Source organism: Hoplias malabaricus, chromosome 10, assembly GCF_029633855.1.
Source record: "Hoplias malabaricus isolate fHopMal1 chromosome 10, fHopMal1.hap1, whole genome shotgun sequence".
NCBI lineage: Eukaryota > Metazoa > Chordata > Actinopteri > Characiformes > Erythrinidae > Hoplias > Hoplias malabaricus.
Window position 1 is genome coordinate 41290446 of NC_089809.1, and position 15636 is coordinate 41306081.

Consider the following 15636-nt stretch of genomic DNA (forward strand, 5'->3'; position numbering starts at 1 on the left):
AGGGTTACAGATAATGGATGGATGAATGAATGAATATATAACTTTATTCAAGCCCCACACTTATTGAGAATATCAATAATTTTAATAGTAGTAATCTGAAGTGTCTAATACTTTTACACAGTGCTGTATGGTCAGTGGAGCTAATAAAATGTACAGTGAGTTTAGAAACAAGGAGGACATTTCAGTGCTGTGGCAGGTCGGGTCTGTGGTTCTGTGTAACACACTGTGTTTCAAAGCGATTGAAGCAGCTGAGGAAGGCTGTTTCTCAGCCGTTACATCACTGAAGGATGTCTGTTTTTCTTGGTTCTTTTGATGGCAGCCATCGTCCTTGAGAAATCATTAGACTGTTCAGGGGTTCCTTTACGATCTTCAATGACACACCAGCAACGGGCAGAAACAGCTTAGAGTAGTGAGGTGATGAAACACAAGGCCTTGAGAGGCTTACTGCTTTTATAACACGTTAAATATTTTGCACATAAATACATTTCACAGTGAAAAAATCCAGTGTTGTATGAATTGTGTGGAGCCTATTTCTACATTTACATTTCTGGGATTTGGAGGACGCTCTTATATAAGCATCTCAATCATCTTACAGAGGCTCATGTAGCTTTAGGAGTCTTGCCCAAGGACTCTTATTGGTGTGGTGTGGAGTTAAACACTAGTGCTCTGTATGGATGGCAGTGGTTATTACCTACTACTCTACACCAACCGCTTCTGAAGTGCTGCAATGTGCATTATAAACAGCATACATTCTAAAGGGCACATTATTTGATCAAAATGCCTCAAGAATCAAGCCCCACAGCAGTGTTCTCCCCCTGTCTAAACAGCCCTGTGGTCCCTTTCAGCGCCTGTTCCTTTAAATGATAATGAGCCGCTCGCTGTTCACCCCGACCCCGAGCGCACAGCAGTGAGGAGTGAGGCGCAGACGCTCTGGTTTATAGCCGTTTTCACGCAGTTTTCTGTTGATTTAGTTCTTATATTCACAGTTTTTACTCAGAGCTCTTATTTCTCTGAGTTCTTGAGTCTGTTTTGCTGCGTTTAACCTTTAACGTTTTCATTGCACTTGATGTCAGAAGTTGAGCAGGATCAGATGTCTTCTCTTGAACACACACCATTAAAATGCTAATTGTGCTCAGCGGATTAATAAAGCTAAATGAACCTGTGTTGTCTCGGGCCTGCTGTCCACCCACAGGGTCTTCCAGCATATGATACTCCAGAGGTGTTTGGCCTCCACCCCAACGCCGACATCACCTACCAGAGCAAGCTGGCCAAGGACGTCCTGGACACCATCCTCAGCATCCAGCCCAAGGACAGCTCCAGTGGAGGCGGGGAGACCCGGGAAGCGGCGGTGAGCCGGCTGGCAGACGACATGCTGGAGAAATTACCACCAGACTATGTGCCTTTTGAGGTGAGGGGTCCTGGATATTGTAGTTGGAGTGCAGTATTCAGGGCTTAAACGTAGTGGTAGGCACATGTTTGAATCCAGAAAAAGCAAGACACAATAACTACTGAGTTGTAGACACAGGAAGTGAATTGTAGACATAATCACTGAGTCGTAGACACTTGTTCACCCAGTGTTACTTCATTAGACAAGCTTTGTCCCCACGTTGTCGCTGTAAGAGCAGCTGTTCTTTGTGGAAGGCTGTAGGGTAGATACAGAAACAGTACTGTGAGGATGTGATGGCATTCAGAGAGTATAGTATATGAAGCCAGGTACTGATGATGCATGAATAGTTCTGGATGCATGACTGTACCACTGCTTCACAGCCACCTATTAGGATTCATCGTAATTTTCATAAATCAAGAGATAAAATAAAATATAATACAAGACAAATCTGCCGTACCTTTAGTTGAGTATGGGTATAAAGTAGCAATTTCTCCAATCTCTCTTCAAAAGTATTTTTTTCAATGAAGCTTTCCATTCTATATATTGCATGGACAATATCTTTCCACTCTTTGACTGTTGGGGGGTCCATTTGGAGCCATTTTTATGTAATTGCCTTCTTACTGGCTGCTAACAACACCTATTTACAACCAATAAACATCTATCTCTACCTTCTATATTGTCTGGTATGTTTCCCGAGTATAGAACTCTCATATTGTAAAACATCACTAATATAAGCCCCAACAGTCCCAAAATATACGAGTCTGTCCAACATTAATGGTACCACAATGTCTCCAGCACGGCTGGGGTATATTACACTGCATCGATTTGAATTTGGGCGTGATAAAGAATCGAATTAAAATTTTCCAACAAAATTCCCGCCACATCTTAGAGCTTGTAGTTGTAATTCGTGTTTTTCCACATGTTCCTCCAGGTCTGATGAGGTATATTAATATTAAGTTCTCTTCCCCAGACATCTCGAACATATTCAGTCGACACACTATTTGAATTCATTATTCCTTGGTATAAGGATGACAATATATTGTTGGTGCTCTTAGCGTATACAGCACTACACAATGAATAATGGAGTTCTCTTCCCTCTGAGAGTTGGAATCTCCAATAATAAAGTGGAAGTTGTAGATATCAGAAAAAAATCTTGGTTGGTTAAGCCACAATTATTTTTTTAAATGTTGGAAAGAAAATAACTTCCCCTTAGTGTGTGTGTGTGTGTGTATGTATACTCAGGGTGGGCCATTTATATGGATACACCTTAATAAAATGGGAATGGTTGGTGATATTAACTTCCTGTTTGTGGCACATTAGTAGATGGGAGGGGGAAAACTTTTCAAGATGAGTGGTGACTGTGGTGGCCATTTTGGATCCAACTTGTTTTTTCAATGGGAAGAGGGTCATGTGACACATCAAACTTATTGGGAATTTCACAAGAAAAACAATGGTGTGTTTGGTTTGTACATAACTTTATTCTTTCATGAGTTATTTGTTTCTGACCGCTTATAAAATGTGTTCAAAGTGCTGCCCATTGTGTTGGATTGTCAATGTAACCCTCTTCTCCCACTCTTCACACACTGCCAGCAACACCACAGGAGAAATGCTAGCACAGGCTTCCAGTATCCGTAGTTTCAGGTGCTGCACACACACACACACACACACACACATATATATATATATATATATATATATATATATATATATATATATATATATATATATATATATATATATATATATATATATACACACAGTAAGTTGACAGCCCTTTGAGTCTAAGACTTAAATCATTGGTCCAGCACTCTGAGTTGGAATTCTGGGTCGTAGGAAAACCATCTTAGTTGTTTAATTTGCCTCTTGAGTTTGAAGTGTTTAAGTAGATTATCCAGATTCCTCTTTAATGACCACAGCGATGAGGAGCGATGATTTTTACACTCTCTGTTTTTACGCAGTGCTCTTATTTCTCCGCACTTATTCTGTCGGTTTAGCTTTGTTTTTGCACTCTCACATAAAACTGTGTAGTACTCCAGTAATCCAGTACTGTGATTGGAGAGACTCTAGGATGGCCCCGCCCCCTCACTTAAGTCTTTACGTCAGTAGCGGAGCAGAATCAGAGCTGCTTGTTTTATCTCTTGTTTAATGACTACGGCAGCCCTCAAACCACTGACTGTTTGGTCTTGTCGCAGTTTGTGTGTTGGCGAGGTCCAGATCCTCAAACTAATGAGCACATACCCAGAAGGGATTTTTTATTAATAATATATTATAGTGTCCCCTTTAAAGTTTATAATCTAAATTATTAAATTGAAAAGAATGTCGCAGCTTTATTTTAAGGACCTGAAAGTGAGAATCATATATAAAACTGTGCTCTAACTAGTGCCTGCATTAGCTGCACACTTTCTTTCGAATGCTGCACTGAACATTTAAGGCTTTTCATGTCTAACTACAGGTGCTTAGGACACAAGCAGGCAGTAATTGGCAGCTGTTTCCTGTTATTAGCTTAGTTCTGAAGAAAGCAGTAATGGAAGGTGCTGGCCACTTCTCTCTCTTTATTATTGTGGTCATTCTGCAGTGGAAAACAGACAGGCATTTTCCCCTCAGTCATCAAAACAGTTTCAATCTGATGAGGGTCACTTTACAAAGCCCATCTTTATCTGTTTTTTTTTTTTTTTTTCAGGAAATATTACAGTCGTAGACTGAGGTTTGTCTGTTGTGTGGCCAAAAGCTCGAGCGCACCTTTTTGGTCCAGCGTTTCTTCTGAAGTACAGAGCTCTATTGTTCTGGAACTGTTTTTAAAAATATTTGAAAATGTGATGCTGTGAGGATTTGATGGCATTTAGCCACGAGAAAATCAATGACATTGTGTTCTGATGCAAGATGTTTAGGCACTGGATGGTGTCACATGATGAATGAGGATAGAGAGAAAGAGAGAGGAGAGAGACAGACAGAGAGAGAGAGGAGAGAAACAGACAGAGAAAGAGAGAGGAGAGAGACAGACAGAGAGAAAGAGAGAGGAGAGAGACAGACAGAGAGAGAGGAGAGAGACAGACAGAGAAAGAGACAGACAAAGAGAGAGAAAGAGACAGGAGAGAGAAAGAGAGGAGAGAGAGAGAAAGAGAGAGGAGAGAGACAGACAGAGAGAAAGAGAGAGGAGAGAGACAGACAGAGAGAGAAAGAGAGACAGACAGAGGAGAGAGACAGACAGAGAGAGGAGGGAGACAGGGACAGACAGAGAGAGAGAATACAAAGGAGAGAGCGAAACAGAGAGACAAATAAAGGAGAGAGAATGGCAAATAAAAGAAGTGACCAAGAAAGCAGAGAAGGAGCCCACAAAGTAGGAGGAAAGAGAACAATAAAGAACACCTGAAAGTGAAGGAAGAGAGAAAGAGAAACCATGAAGGAGATATAAAAGAGAACTGAGAGAAAATGAAAAGAAACCATGGAAAGAGACATAAACATGTTCATCCTTTTCTTATTTAAAACCAAACTGAATGGAGCCTGTTCATCAAACAGCGCTGATCAAAATGCAATTTTAGCTAAGCACAAAAGTGTGCGTGTGTGTGTGTGTAGGTGAGGGACAGACTGCTGAAAATGGGTCCCCTGCAACCCATGAACATCTTCCTGAGGCAGGAGATTGACCGCATGCAGCGTGTGTTGTCTCTGGTGAGGAGCACGCTCACGGACCTGAAGCTGGCCATCGACGGCACCATTGTCATGAGCGAGAACCTGCGAGATGCGCTGGACTGTATGTACGACGCCCGTATCCCTGCCCGCTGGAAAAAGGTCAGAGTCTGTTCTGTTACCCCCCCCCCTCCCCCCACCCATTGACGATCTATTATTCTACATTCTGTAAGTCCGTGACTTTAGAGGTTGGTGTGAGAGCTGGAATAAAGCCTGATAAGCTACAGCTCTGAGAGTGTGTTTGGGGCCTGGGCCACTCTGCCGCTCTTTGTTAACTTCCCAGACTTCCATAACCTGCGTTCAGAGTTCCTGTGAACCTCCACAGCCCCAGCGCGTGTCGTGAAGTTACATGGTCATATGCCTGCTGTATGAATAATGAATAATGCGTGCTAATTGCTCATAATTAAGGCATTAAATTCCTATCACTTGGGTCCTGAGCTGTGCTGTAGCCTAAATGTTCTCTATTAAAGCATCTGTCTGATGCTAAAGCTCTCCCTGAAACTTTTACTCTGTGATTCATATTTAATATAAAGTATAATGAGATATTATGATTAGGGATGCGCCGATCCGATATTCAGTACCGGTATCAGTCCGATTCAGGCCTAAATTGCTGGATCTGATATCGGAAAAGAACAAAAAATGCATTCCGATCCATTAAATATAAAAAAAAAAAAATTGCAAACATGCCGTAAGCCAATGCAGCACTTTCGCATAGGACCGGCAGCCATCACGTGATGGAGCGATTGTTGTGAGAGGCCTGTAAACACGTCAGCAGTGTGGAGTTACTTCACAGTCAACGAAGAAAACAGCAAAACCGCCGAGTGTAATTTGTATAGTGCTACTGTCTCACGAGGTGTTAGCAGTGTTGGGAACTTTAACACCACGAACTTGATTAAACACTTACAGAAACACCACGGAAAGGAGCACACGGACTTTTTCAAGGCCTCGAATGCTAAGAAGAAAACTGTTTCGCATCAACAACAACGCTGCTGGAAAACACTTTTTTCAAAGCAATTATCTTTTGAAAAAAATCGGATTAGTATCGGTATCGGCAGATACCCAAATGTAAAATATCGGTATCGGTATCGGACCTAAAAAAGTGGTATCGTGCCATCCCTAATTATAATACAATAAAATAGAACGGTTTCCTCTCGCTTTAAACTCCCATCCCAAAAACACAAGGAGTCACTGTCCCAGCATTTCAGTCGATAATACTAATGTAAACATAGTTCCACTGTGCTTATCCCACACTGACTCATTATTTTACATAGTTCTGTGCGAAGTGAGCGCAGATCAATGTCACGAATAATTGTGCATTCCACCTTTTTGTTCAGTGTGGTCTTAATTAAAGTCAAGACACAGCATGTTCAAGCGATAGACACTGTGTTTCTCTTTGGTGCAAGCTGCTCGAGTCAGTGATGTTTAGATATCTCAGTCTGATTAACTAGGGGCCGGAAGAGTAGTCTCGCTTTACAGTGGTCACTCTGGGCTCTACCCACATTCCTATTGAAACAGTATGGTTTTTAGGCATCGCCATTTACACACAATCACAAAAACAACGAAAAGGGTCTACTACAGTGTGTGTGTGTGTGTGTGTGTTGTGTGTATGTTTCACTTGTCTGTATGTACTGCACATAACACTTTCTCATGTCTCTGCATTTGAGCTCTTCAGTTCTATTTCTGCTTGAATAACTTTGTGTGTGTGTGTGTGTGTGTGTGTGATGTAGGCCTCCTGGGCCTCCAGTACCCTGGGCTTCTGGTTCACAGAGCTTTTGGAGCGGAACCGGCAGTTTCAGGCCTGGATTTTCGAGGGGCGACCAAACTGCTTCTGGATGACGGGCTTCTTCAATCCACAGGGCTTTCTGACAGCAATGAGACAGGTGGACCCACAGATAACACACACACACACACACACACACACAAAGCCTGCAAAAATGACCTTACTCTGCTGTATTAATAATTCCTGTCTCGATCTGGTCAGATGTCTTTTATGGATCAGCTGTTCCAGCAAATTTCACCACTGTTTCATAACAGATCATAAGATTATATTTCAGCCCGCTCCTAACCCTGCGGACACATGTTCACGCCCAGAAAAAAAACACTGGCTTAATTTATTTCTGCAGGGATCATAAGTCAATGTATTGACTTTGTATCTTCTTTAATGTTGACTTGCATCGACCTTCTCCAAAACATGGCTTAAGAGAGAGGAGGAGAACTCTGAGAAGGTTTGGGAGGATTCTGCTGTGAGCGTGTTCCCCTGTTCCTCAGTGGGAGAACTTTTTCATCAAAGGAAACTGAAGGGGGGGGGGGGGGGGGGGACTGTAGGGTGTGGAATGTGCCCCAGTCTGTTGCGTCGCTGTTTATATGCATACTCACTCATTCACTCACATACACACAGTCTACTCTCAGTTCTGTACATACTCACTCATTCACTCACATACACACAGTCTACTCTCAGTTCTGTACATACTCACTCATTCACTCACTTACACACAGTCTACTCTCAGTTCTGTACATACTCACTCATTCACTCACACACAGTCTACTCTCAGTTCTGTACATACTCACTCACTCACTCAGATATTCATATACTCACCTGTATACTTCCTACCTCACTCAGTCACTCATTCACTCACCTATACACATACTCACTCACTCATTCATTCACTCACATAGTCTACTCTCAGTTCCATACATATTCACTCACTCAGTCACTCACTCATTCACTCACTTACCTATACACATACTCACTCACTCATTCAGTCACTTACCTATACACATACTCACTCATTCAGTCACTTACCTATACACATACTCACTTACTCACTCACTCATTCACTCATTCAGTCACTTACCTATGCACATACTCACTCATTCACTCACTTACCTATACACATACTCACTCACTCATTCAGTCACTTACCTATACACATACTCACTCACTCACTCACTCATTCAGTCACTTACCTATACACATACTCACTCACTCATTCACTCACTTACCTATACACATACTCACTCATTCACCTATACACATACTCACTCACTCATTCACTTACCTATACACATACTCACTCACTCATTCACTTACTTACCTATACACATACTCACTCCCTCATTCACTCACTTACCTATACACATACTCACTCATTCACTCACTTACCTATACACATACTCACTCACTCATTCAGTCACTTACCTATACACATACTCACTCATTCACTCACTTACCTATACACATACTCACTCATTCACATACTCACTCATTCACTCACCTACAGACAGTCTACTCTCAGTTCCGTACATACTCACTCATTTAGATACATTCATATACTCACCTCTATACTTCCTGCCTAACTCACTCATTCAGTGATTCTCATTCTGAAATCCCTCTTCCCTACACTGCTGTGTCCTGCGGTTCTGTTCTGTTCTGTTGAGGTATTTCTCAGTCCCTGAACTTCTCCGGCCGTGTCTGTGCAGGAGATCACCCGAGCGAACAAAGGCTGGGCTCTGGACCGGATGGTGCTGTGTAACGAGGTGACGAGGTGGATGAAGGATGACATCACTCAGCCGCCACAGGAAGGAGTGTACGTGTATGGGCTGTACCTGGAGGGCGCCGGCTGGGACAGACGCAACTGCAGACTCATCGACTCCAAGCCCAAAGTGCTGTTTGAGATGATGCCTGTGGTCCGGATGTATGCTGAGAATAATGGTGAGTGCCGGAGAGCCTGGGACTTACAACAGTTTCTCAAACTCTCGGTTCTCGAGTGGCGCAGTGGTCTAAAAGCTGGCCTTATCGAGTGATGCCTCAGTTCTCTGAGGCCAGGAGACATTGACAGCACTGGTTCTGTAAGTCATTCATTCATTCATTATCTTTAACCCAGTTCAGGGTCGCGGTGGGTCCAGAGCCTACCTGGAATCATTGGGCGGAAGGCAGGAATACACCCTGGAGGGGGCGCCAGTCCTTCACAGGGCAACACACACTCACACCTATGGACACTATAGGCAGCTATATTAAGACCACAGAGCCTACAAAAATGTGTAAAAATATTTTCGGATTAAAATTAGAATCACTTTATTGGCCTCTGTGTTTGCACATAGAGGAATATGTTCTTCGCATTTAACCCAATCCGTGCAGTGAAACACACATTTACACACACTAGTGAACACTAGGGGGCAGTGAGCAGCTCTAGCCACAGCGCCTGAGGAGCAGTTGGGGGTTAGGTGCCTTGCTCAAGGGCACATCAATCATGACCTGACGGCTCTGGGGATTGAACCGGAAATCTTCAGGTCACACGCCCAGTTCCCTACCCACCAGGCCACAGCTGCCCCCATTTTATGCTCCTTATTAATTTAATACATTTTCCGCAATTACAGCACTCTCAGTGTAACAGCTTTCACATCTATAGGCCAGAAATCCACAAACGTCCATTAAACCGAGCCCGCCCCTCCCTCCACACATCCATTAACAGGAGCGGCACTACTCTCCAAGCACAGTGCTCAGTTCTGCTTTTTGAGCACAGTTTAAGCTGGAAAGATGTAGAGAGGCTTCATTATTTAAGTGGTGGGACCCCATTAGAGCAGATCTCACAACCACAGTGCTTCACCAACGCCTGCACTACTACCCCACTGCAGCTGCTTCAGAGAACCGTCATGTCCTGAATCATTTGGCCATAAAAAATGTCGAAAGGTTGCCACTTACCCCAGTCACATAGTACGGTGGCTTTCTTTTTTACTTCTGCACTGCAGCCCCAACGCCAGTGTTAGTTTATAAGCAAAGCTGTTGTATGCCAGTAAGCCCAGCACAAACTTCATATCTGCGTCTCAGGAAAGTTGTCAGTCCCCAGCACGGCCAGGAAATGGCAGATAAGGAAGCACTGTTTTACAAATGCAAATAGTTTAATGAGCATTTGGAATATATTTTACTACATTATTTATACCACTCATTGATATTAAACACTGGATTAGCATCATGAAGTGCAGTATTTCTCATGTTAAGTTAATAATTTTACTTGATCAAAGAAAAGCATATTTTAAGTACAAACAAATATTGCACAAAGTTGGGACATTTTGTAAAATGTGTTATTTTTTTCCTTGTAATAAACGTTTATTTAATTTACAGAGAACAGATTTCCCATTTCCATTCCTCATGGGAAAACCTGATTGTGTTTTGTAAATATACACAAAATTGAATGTTGTGTTTGCAACACGCTCAAAAACAAGACGTTTGATAGAAATTTGATAGAACCTCCAGGGACTTGGAGGTTGTGGGTTCAAGTCCCGCTCCGGGTGACTGTCTGTGAGGAGTGTGGTGTGTTCTCTCTGTGTCTGCGTGGGTTTCCTCCGGGTGACTGTCTGTGAGGCGTTTGGTGTGTTCTCTCTGTGTCTGTGTGGGTTTCCTCCGGGTGACTGTCTGTGAGGTGTTTGGTGTGTTCTCTCTGTGTCTGCATGGGTTTCCTCCGGGTGACTGTCTGTGAGGTGTTGGTGTGTTCTCCCTGTGTCTGCTTGGGTTTCCTCCGGGTGACTGTCTGTGAGGTGTTTGGTGTGTTCTCTCTGTGTCTGCGTGGGTTTCCTCCGGGTGACTGTCTGTGAGGAGTGTGGTGTGTTCTCCCTGTGTCTGCGTGGGTTTCCTCTGGGTGACTGTCTGTGAGGAGTGTGGTGTGTTCTCCCTGTGTCTGTGTGGGTTTCCTCCGGGTGACTGTCTGTGAGGAGTGTGGTGTGTTCTCCCTGTGTCTGCGTGGGTTTCCTCTGGGTGACTGTCTGTGAGGAGTGTGGTGTGTTCTCCCTGTGTCTGCGTGGGTTTCCTCTGGGTGACTGTCTGTGAAGAGTGTGGTGTGTTCTCCGCGTGTCCAATTGGGTTTCCTCCCACGGTCCAAAAACACACATTGATAGGTGAATTGGTGACTCAAAAGGCTCCATGGGAGTGAATGTAGTCACCCTGTGAAAGACTGGCTCACCCTCCAGGGTGTGTTCCTGCCTTGCGATCAATGATTCTGTGTAGGCTCTGGACCCACCACGACCCTGAACTGGATTGTTATAGGCAATGAATGAATGAAACAGCAGAATATGACTGGCCAGACAATCGTATGTTTTTTTCTGTGAATTCAAATCTATGGTCTCTATTTTCAGATTCTGAGGAAAACGCTTTATTAGAAAGGTCACATGTGAAGTTGCATGAAACACAATAGTCACATTTTATGCCATTATTTGAAACACCCATGGGTCCCTATTCGTCTCAAGGTCTTCTAATGAGAAGGATGTCTATTGTGGACATCCCCATTACACAATATATCTGTGACAAATGCTTTGTAGTTGATGGTGGTCAAAGCTAGGCCTGTCTGGTATTGTATTTATGTAAGAGACATCAAACTGATAAACTCCCTCTGGTAAAAGACGGAAAATTTTGCAGTTTGTGTACAGTTTGTGTTCATGGTTCTGGCCTCGTTCAGAAGCTGGATCCCGTAGTAAAACATAAACCTAGCCCGAGGCCAGTGGCAGTGTTTAGCTTCAGTGCTACCGAGGGATTGCAGCTCTTTCCCTGTGAGCATAAACGCACTATAAAACTGAGGGGAAAACCAGGTCTAGTAATATCCAATCACCCTTTGGACACTGGCTGCTGTGGAAATATTGACATTAATTCAGAACGAGTTCCAGGAAACACAGACAAATGAATATAACATTTAAATGTCACACAGTTTTTTTTTAATTATTATTTTATACAATAGTGTTGGGTCTGTGTGCCTTGAGGAGGAATGGAGGTAGACTGTGGGGCAGGAGACTGACGGTAGCTCTCAGAAATACTTTAGAGCTAATTAGAGACATATGTGATAATCTATGGATATGTATGGTTAATTAAAAAAGATGCACATACGGGGGTGGTTTCCCAGACAGCGATTAAACCCAGTCCTGGACGTAGCTTAGCTGCTAACTCTCATTGTGATGTTTTATAGCCATGCCACTCTGGGACAGTTAAATTAAACTCAAGCTAATCAGCCTACTCGCTAAAACCCAGACATCAGCAAGGTCTCTCTCCAGCTGTCTTCATATCTACCTCTCAGTTTCCAAGTGGTTCACTTGGAATTAGGATGATGCTGACAGGTAACGAGCCAGATCAAGTGAGAGGAGTTACATGGACTCAACTCAGCCTCAGTCCATCCAGCTCAAAATAATTTTCACTGCCTTGTTATCTTGCCAGGGAGGTGGGGAATGGCCAGCGGCGAGGCATAAGTGATCCCCGCCCATCCAGCCATTGGGGGCATAGGCAACAGTAGCCTTAAACACACACACAAACACACACTAGTGGCTGGGGGTAGTGAACACGAACACACAGACTAGTGGGCAGCCTTCCTCTGAGATTGTTTGGGGGTTGGGTAGATAGCTCCACAACAGCCTTCTCCCCCATGTCTTATCAGCCCTCTTCAGAACACCTGCTTTCAGCAGCTTTTCGCCTGTTGCTTTAAATGATAATGAGCCACTCGCAGTTCACCCAGACCCTGAGCGCACAGCAGTGAGGAGCAGAAGCTATGTTTTTTAGCCATTTTCGCTCGGTTCTCTTTTTTCTCAGTTTTTACTCAGTGTTTTCTTTTTTCTCTGCATTCACTTTGTCTGTTTTGCTGTGTTTAACCTCGTCTTTGTGCTCTCACGTTAACGCAGGTCCTCTGCATTTCGCACCTTTTTCATTTAAAAAATTGAAGTTTTTACACATGTTCTCTAAGTCCATCTCGATTGGCTGATTGAGTTACATTTTGAGAGTTTTCACACACTATATCTACAGACATGTTCTTCACAAATGTTGACTGAGTTTCCATTTCCAACGTAATAACACTTCTCATATTCATCCGCTCAGGGAAAGGGCTTGAAGCCCAATCTACGCTACACAATCTTCTTCCTTTTGGATGTAGTTACACTTTTCTGCCAGAGATGTATCCAGACCTCCAAAAGTTACAGAAGGCATCTTTAAGTGATTAAAACAAGTTGATAATATGCAACCCTAAAAGTGCATTGTTGTTATTTGCAGGTGTGAAGGACTCCCGCCACTACTCCTGTCCCATTTATAAGAAACCAGTGAGGACAGATCTGAACTGCATAGCTGCTGTGGACCTGAAAACAAGTCAGCCTCCTGAGTACTGGATACTGCGAGGTGTAGCTCTGTTGTGTGACGTGAAATAATCCCCATAATCAAGATCCTACGGGCTCACAGTATTTATATGATTCAGAAAGGTTACAGTATATCGTTTATAACTTTCTGTTCCACAGCTAGGCCTTTCTCTGCTTAACATCCTTTTCATTTCCTTCATTTTGTAGAGACAGTTAAACCCTTTTAAATAAATGTTTCTGTAGCAGCAAGCGTACCGTTCTGTTTATTTACCACTGAATCCTTCAACGGAATCATCTCTTCAGACACATTTCCGAGACGCTCTTTAAAGAGATGTGTAGCTGTGGGTTCGCTTACTGTTAGCCAGCATATGCTTTCCCATATTGGAATAAATCAGTGCCGCCCTGCACCAGCTGCTGGGGCTCTCTCTAAAAATGTGAACATGGAGTAGAAAGGGCAGGGCTAAGTCTGTTAATTAACAGCGCAGATGAAGTGCAGGTGTGCCAAGTCTCTGCAGTTCACTTCACTCAACTCTTCCTAGAGTAACTCCAGTGATAAACACTATTCCTTGATGCCACATTCTGGGCCATCCTGGTGAACTTATACAGTAAGAACAGTAGAAAAATATATCCAACACGCAATTTGCACTGCCACCAGCCTGAGGTTTTCTTTCTAAATCAAAACTTGTGTAAGGAGTCGTTTTCCATGTTCCATTTTCTCACTTCGCAATGAAATGTTACACAGACCCGTCTGGTGTTCTGGTCTTTTACCCAGTGCATCATCGAAGACAGTATAACATTCTGCAGTTGTCCCCATCCAGTTCTACTGTGTAATAAGGCTTTATTTGAGGCTCTGAGATCTTTCTGGAGCTTCTTTAGCATGACATGCCCTTGGATGCCATCATGGTTCATTCTGAGAATGAACGTTGCTGGATCGGGACACTACGAAGTGGATTTTGTCCCCCTCCTTAGCTGCATTAATAATCTCTACTTTTCTGGAAAGGCTTTAGACTTTTCTGTGAAGATTAGATGAGGAATCATCCTCAAGAGCGTTAGTGAGGTGAGGCACTGGATGATTAATTGTGCACCACAAACACCACACAGCGTTCCAGAGTTACCGGCTGGAGCTCCATCTTCATTTGCTCCATTAACCAATTCCATGGGGCTTTTTAACCCTCCATCCCTTGGCACTGAGCATGCTGTCTATAAGGAATGACTCTGTCAGCTCGAGGGGCTTAAATGCCCAGAACTGGGCTGTGGAGCATCAGCACTTCTGAGTGATGGAGGGAGCACCAATCAAAGTTTGGGGTGAGTAGGTGTGGTGTTTTTGGTTCAGAACTAATATTTCACACAACACCAGCAGCTCTTCACAGAAATGTTCTCACAGCCAGTTTAAAGTCTTCCTAGAAGTGCAGAGGAACAGAAAACACCTACAATACCCTTAATTTCAGCACAAATATCAGACGTGTCCACAGAACTATGGCCATTTATTGTATTATATCAGCTGGAAAAGGCTGATGGAAAAGCATTGAGGGCTGGGATTCACAAGGGTCACCGCTGTCATTGTGCTGTGAACTAAAAGCATTGGAGAGGCATCTAAAAGCAGTGAGCAGTTGAGTGGCATAATGCACAACAACACTGGAAGTGTAGCCTTTAAAACTTGAAGTAAGAGGTTGCGATCAGGCCAATAACTTCCTCTCAGCATTGTTTATAAACCAGGCTTGACCCTGTAAACCACACAAAGGAGGAGACTGGCAGGAAGACGAAAGTACATACAAATTTTAATGGGTTTTTTTTACAAAAAGAAAAAAAAAGAGAAAAAATGGCATTAAACATCAAAACACTTTTTTGTTATATTTGGTTTTCTTACAAAATAATTGCTACCATACGTATGTACCCTGTGCACAAACCCTGCCTATGAGATACTGCAGGAATGGTATCACCTTAAATACATCCAAGATCTCGTGCATCTAAAGACAAGGCGAGATTATTTACAAATGTCTCTAACCACCGGCTGGTGTTTTTTGCCTCACAGCATGACGTTCCCCTGTGAAAGAGACCTGGTCATCTCAGTGTGAACAAAGTACGTTTTAAGTTCCCCTTTCCCTTTGACGTTGATGATCCCTCGGCACGTGCAGGTGTAGCCCAGCGCCAGCAGGATCCGACTGGTCTCCTCCGTAACCTTGAAACACGGGAGAAAAAGAAACACTGTGTTACAACCAGCATTAGTTGTAATACTAAAGGGTTTGGCACCACTTTAGTATAAGACTACCCTTATATTTTTATGTCTAAAAAAAAGTTCTGTTTGTGGTAATTAAACATTAATACATATGTGATGAAGCTGACAAGGTGGCAGTGTCGCAGTCACATAGCTCCAGGGTCCTGGAGTTTGTGGGTTCATGTCCCACTCCGGGTGACTGTCTGTGAGGAGTGTGGTGTGTTTTCCCCGTGTGCGCATGGGTTTCCTCCGG

General features: G+C 43.3%; 2 protein-coding genes across 4 annotated transcripts in view; one reads left to right on the forward strand and one right to left on the reverse strand.

The window, feature by feature from the left end:
* Positions 1–13363, forward strand: part of dnah5 (dynein, axonemal, heavy chain 5) — a 165947-nt gene extending 152584 nt beyond the window's left edge. Inside the window, exons 76-80 of the mRNA XM_066683026.1 lie at positions 1193–1408; positions 4961–5173; positions 6799–6951; positions 8552–8783; positions 13089–13363. Of these exons, the coding sequence (XP_066539123.1) occupies positions 1193–1408; positions 4961–5173; positions 6799–6951; positions 8552–8783; positions 13089–13240 (966 nt within the window). The 3' untranslated portion in view covers positions 13241–13363. The remainder of the gene's footprint in view (positions 1–1192; positions 1409–4960; positions 5174–6798; positions 6952–8551; positions 8784–13088) is intronic.
* A 1594-nt stretch (positions 13364–14957) lies between these two features.
* adcy2a (adenylate cyclase 2a) overlaps positions 14958–15636 on the reverse strand; it is a 181201-nt gene continuing 180522 nt past the window's right edge. For all 3 annotated transcript variants that reach the window (XM_066683044.1, XM_066683043.1, XM_066683042.1), the window contains one exon: positions 14958–15347. In XM_066683044.1, the coding sequence (XP_066539141.1) occupies positions 15195–15347 (153 nt within the window). In that variant the 3' untranslated portion in view covers positions 14958–15194. The remainder of the gene's footprint in view (positions 15348–15636) is intronic.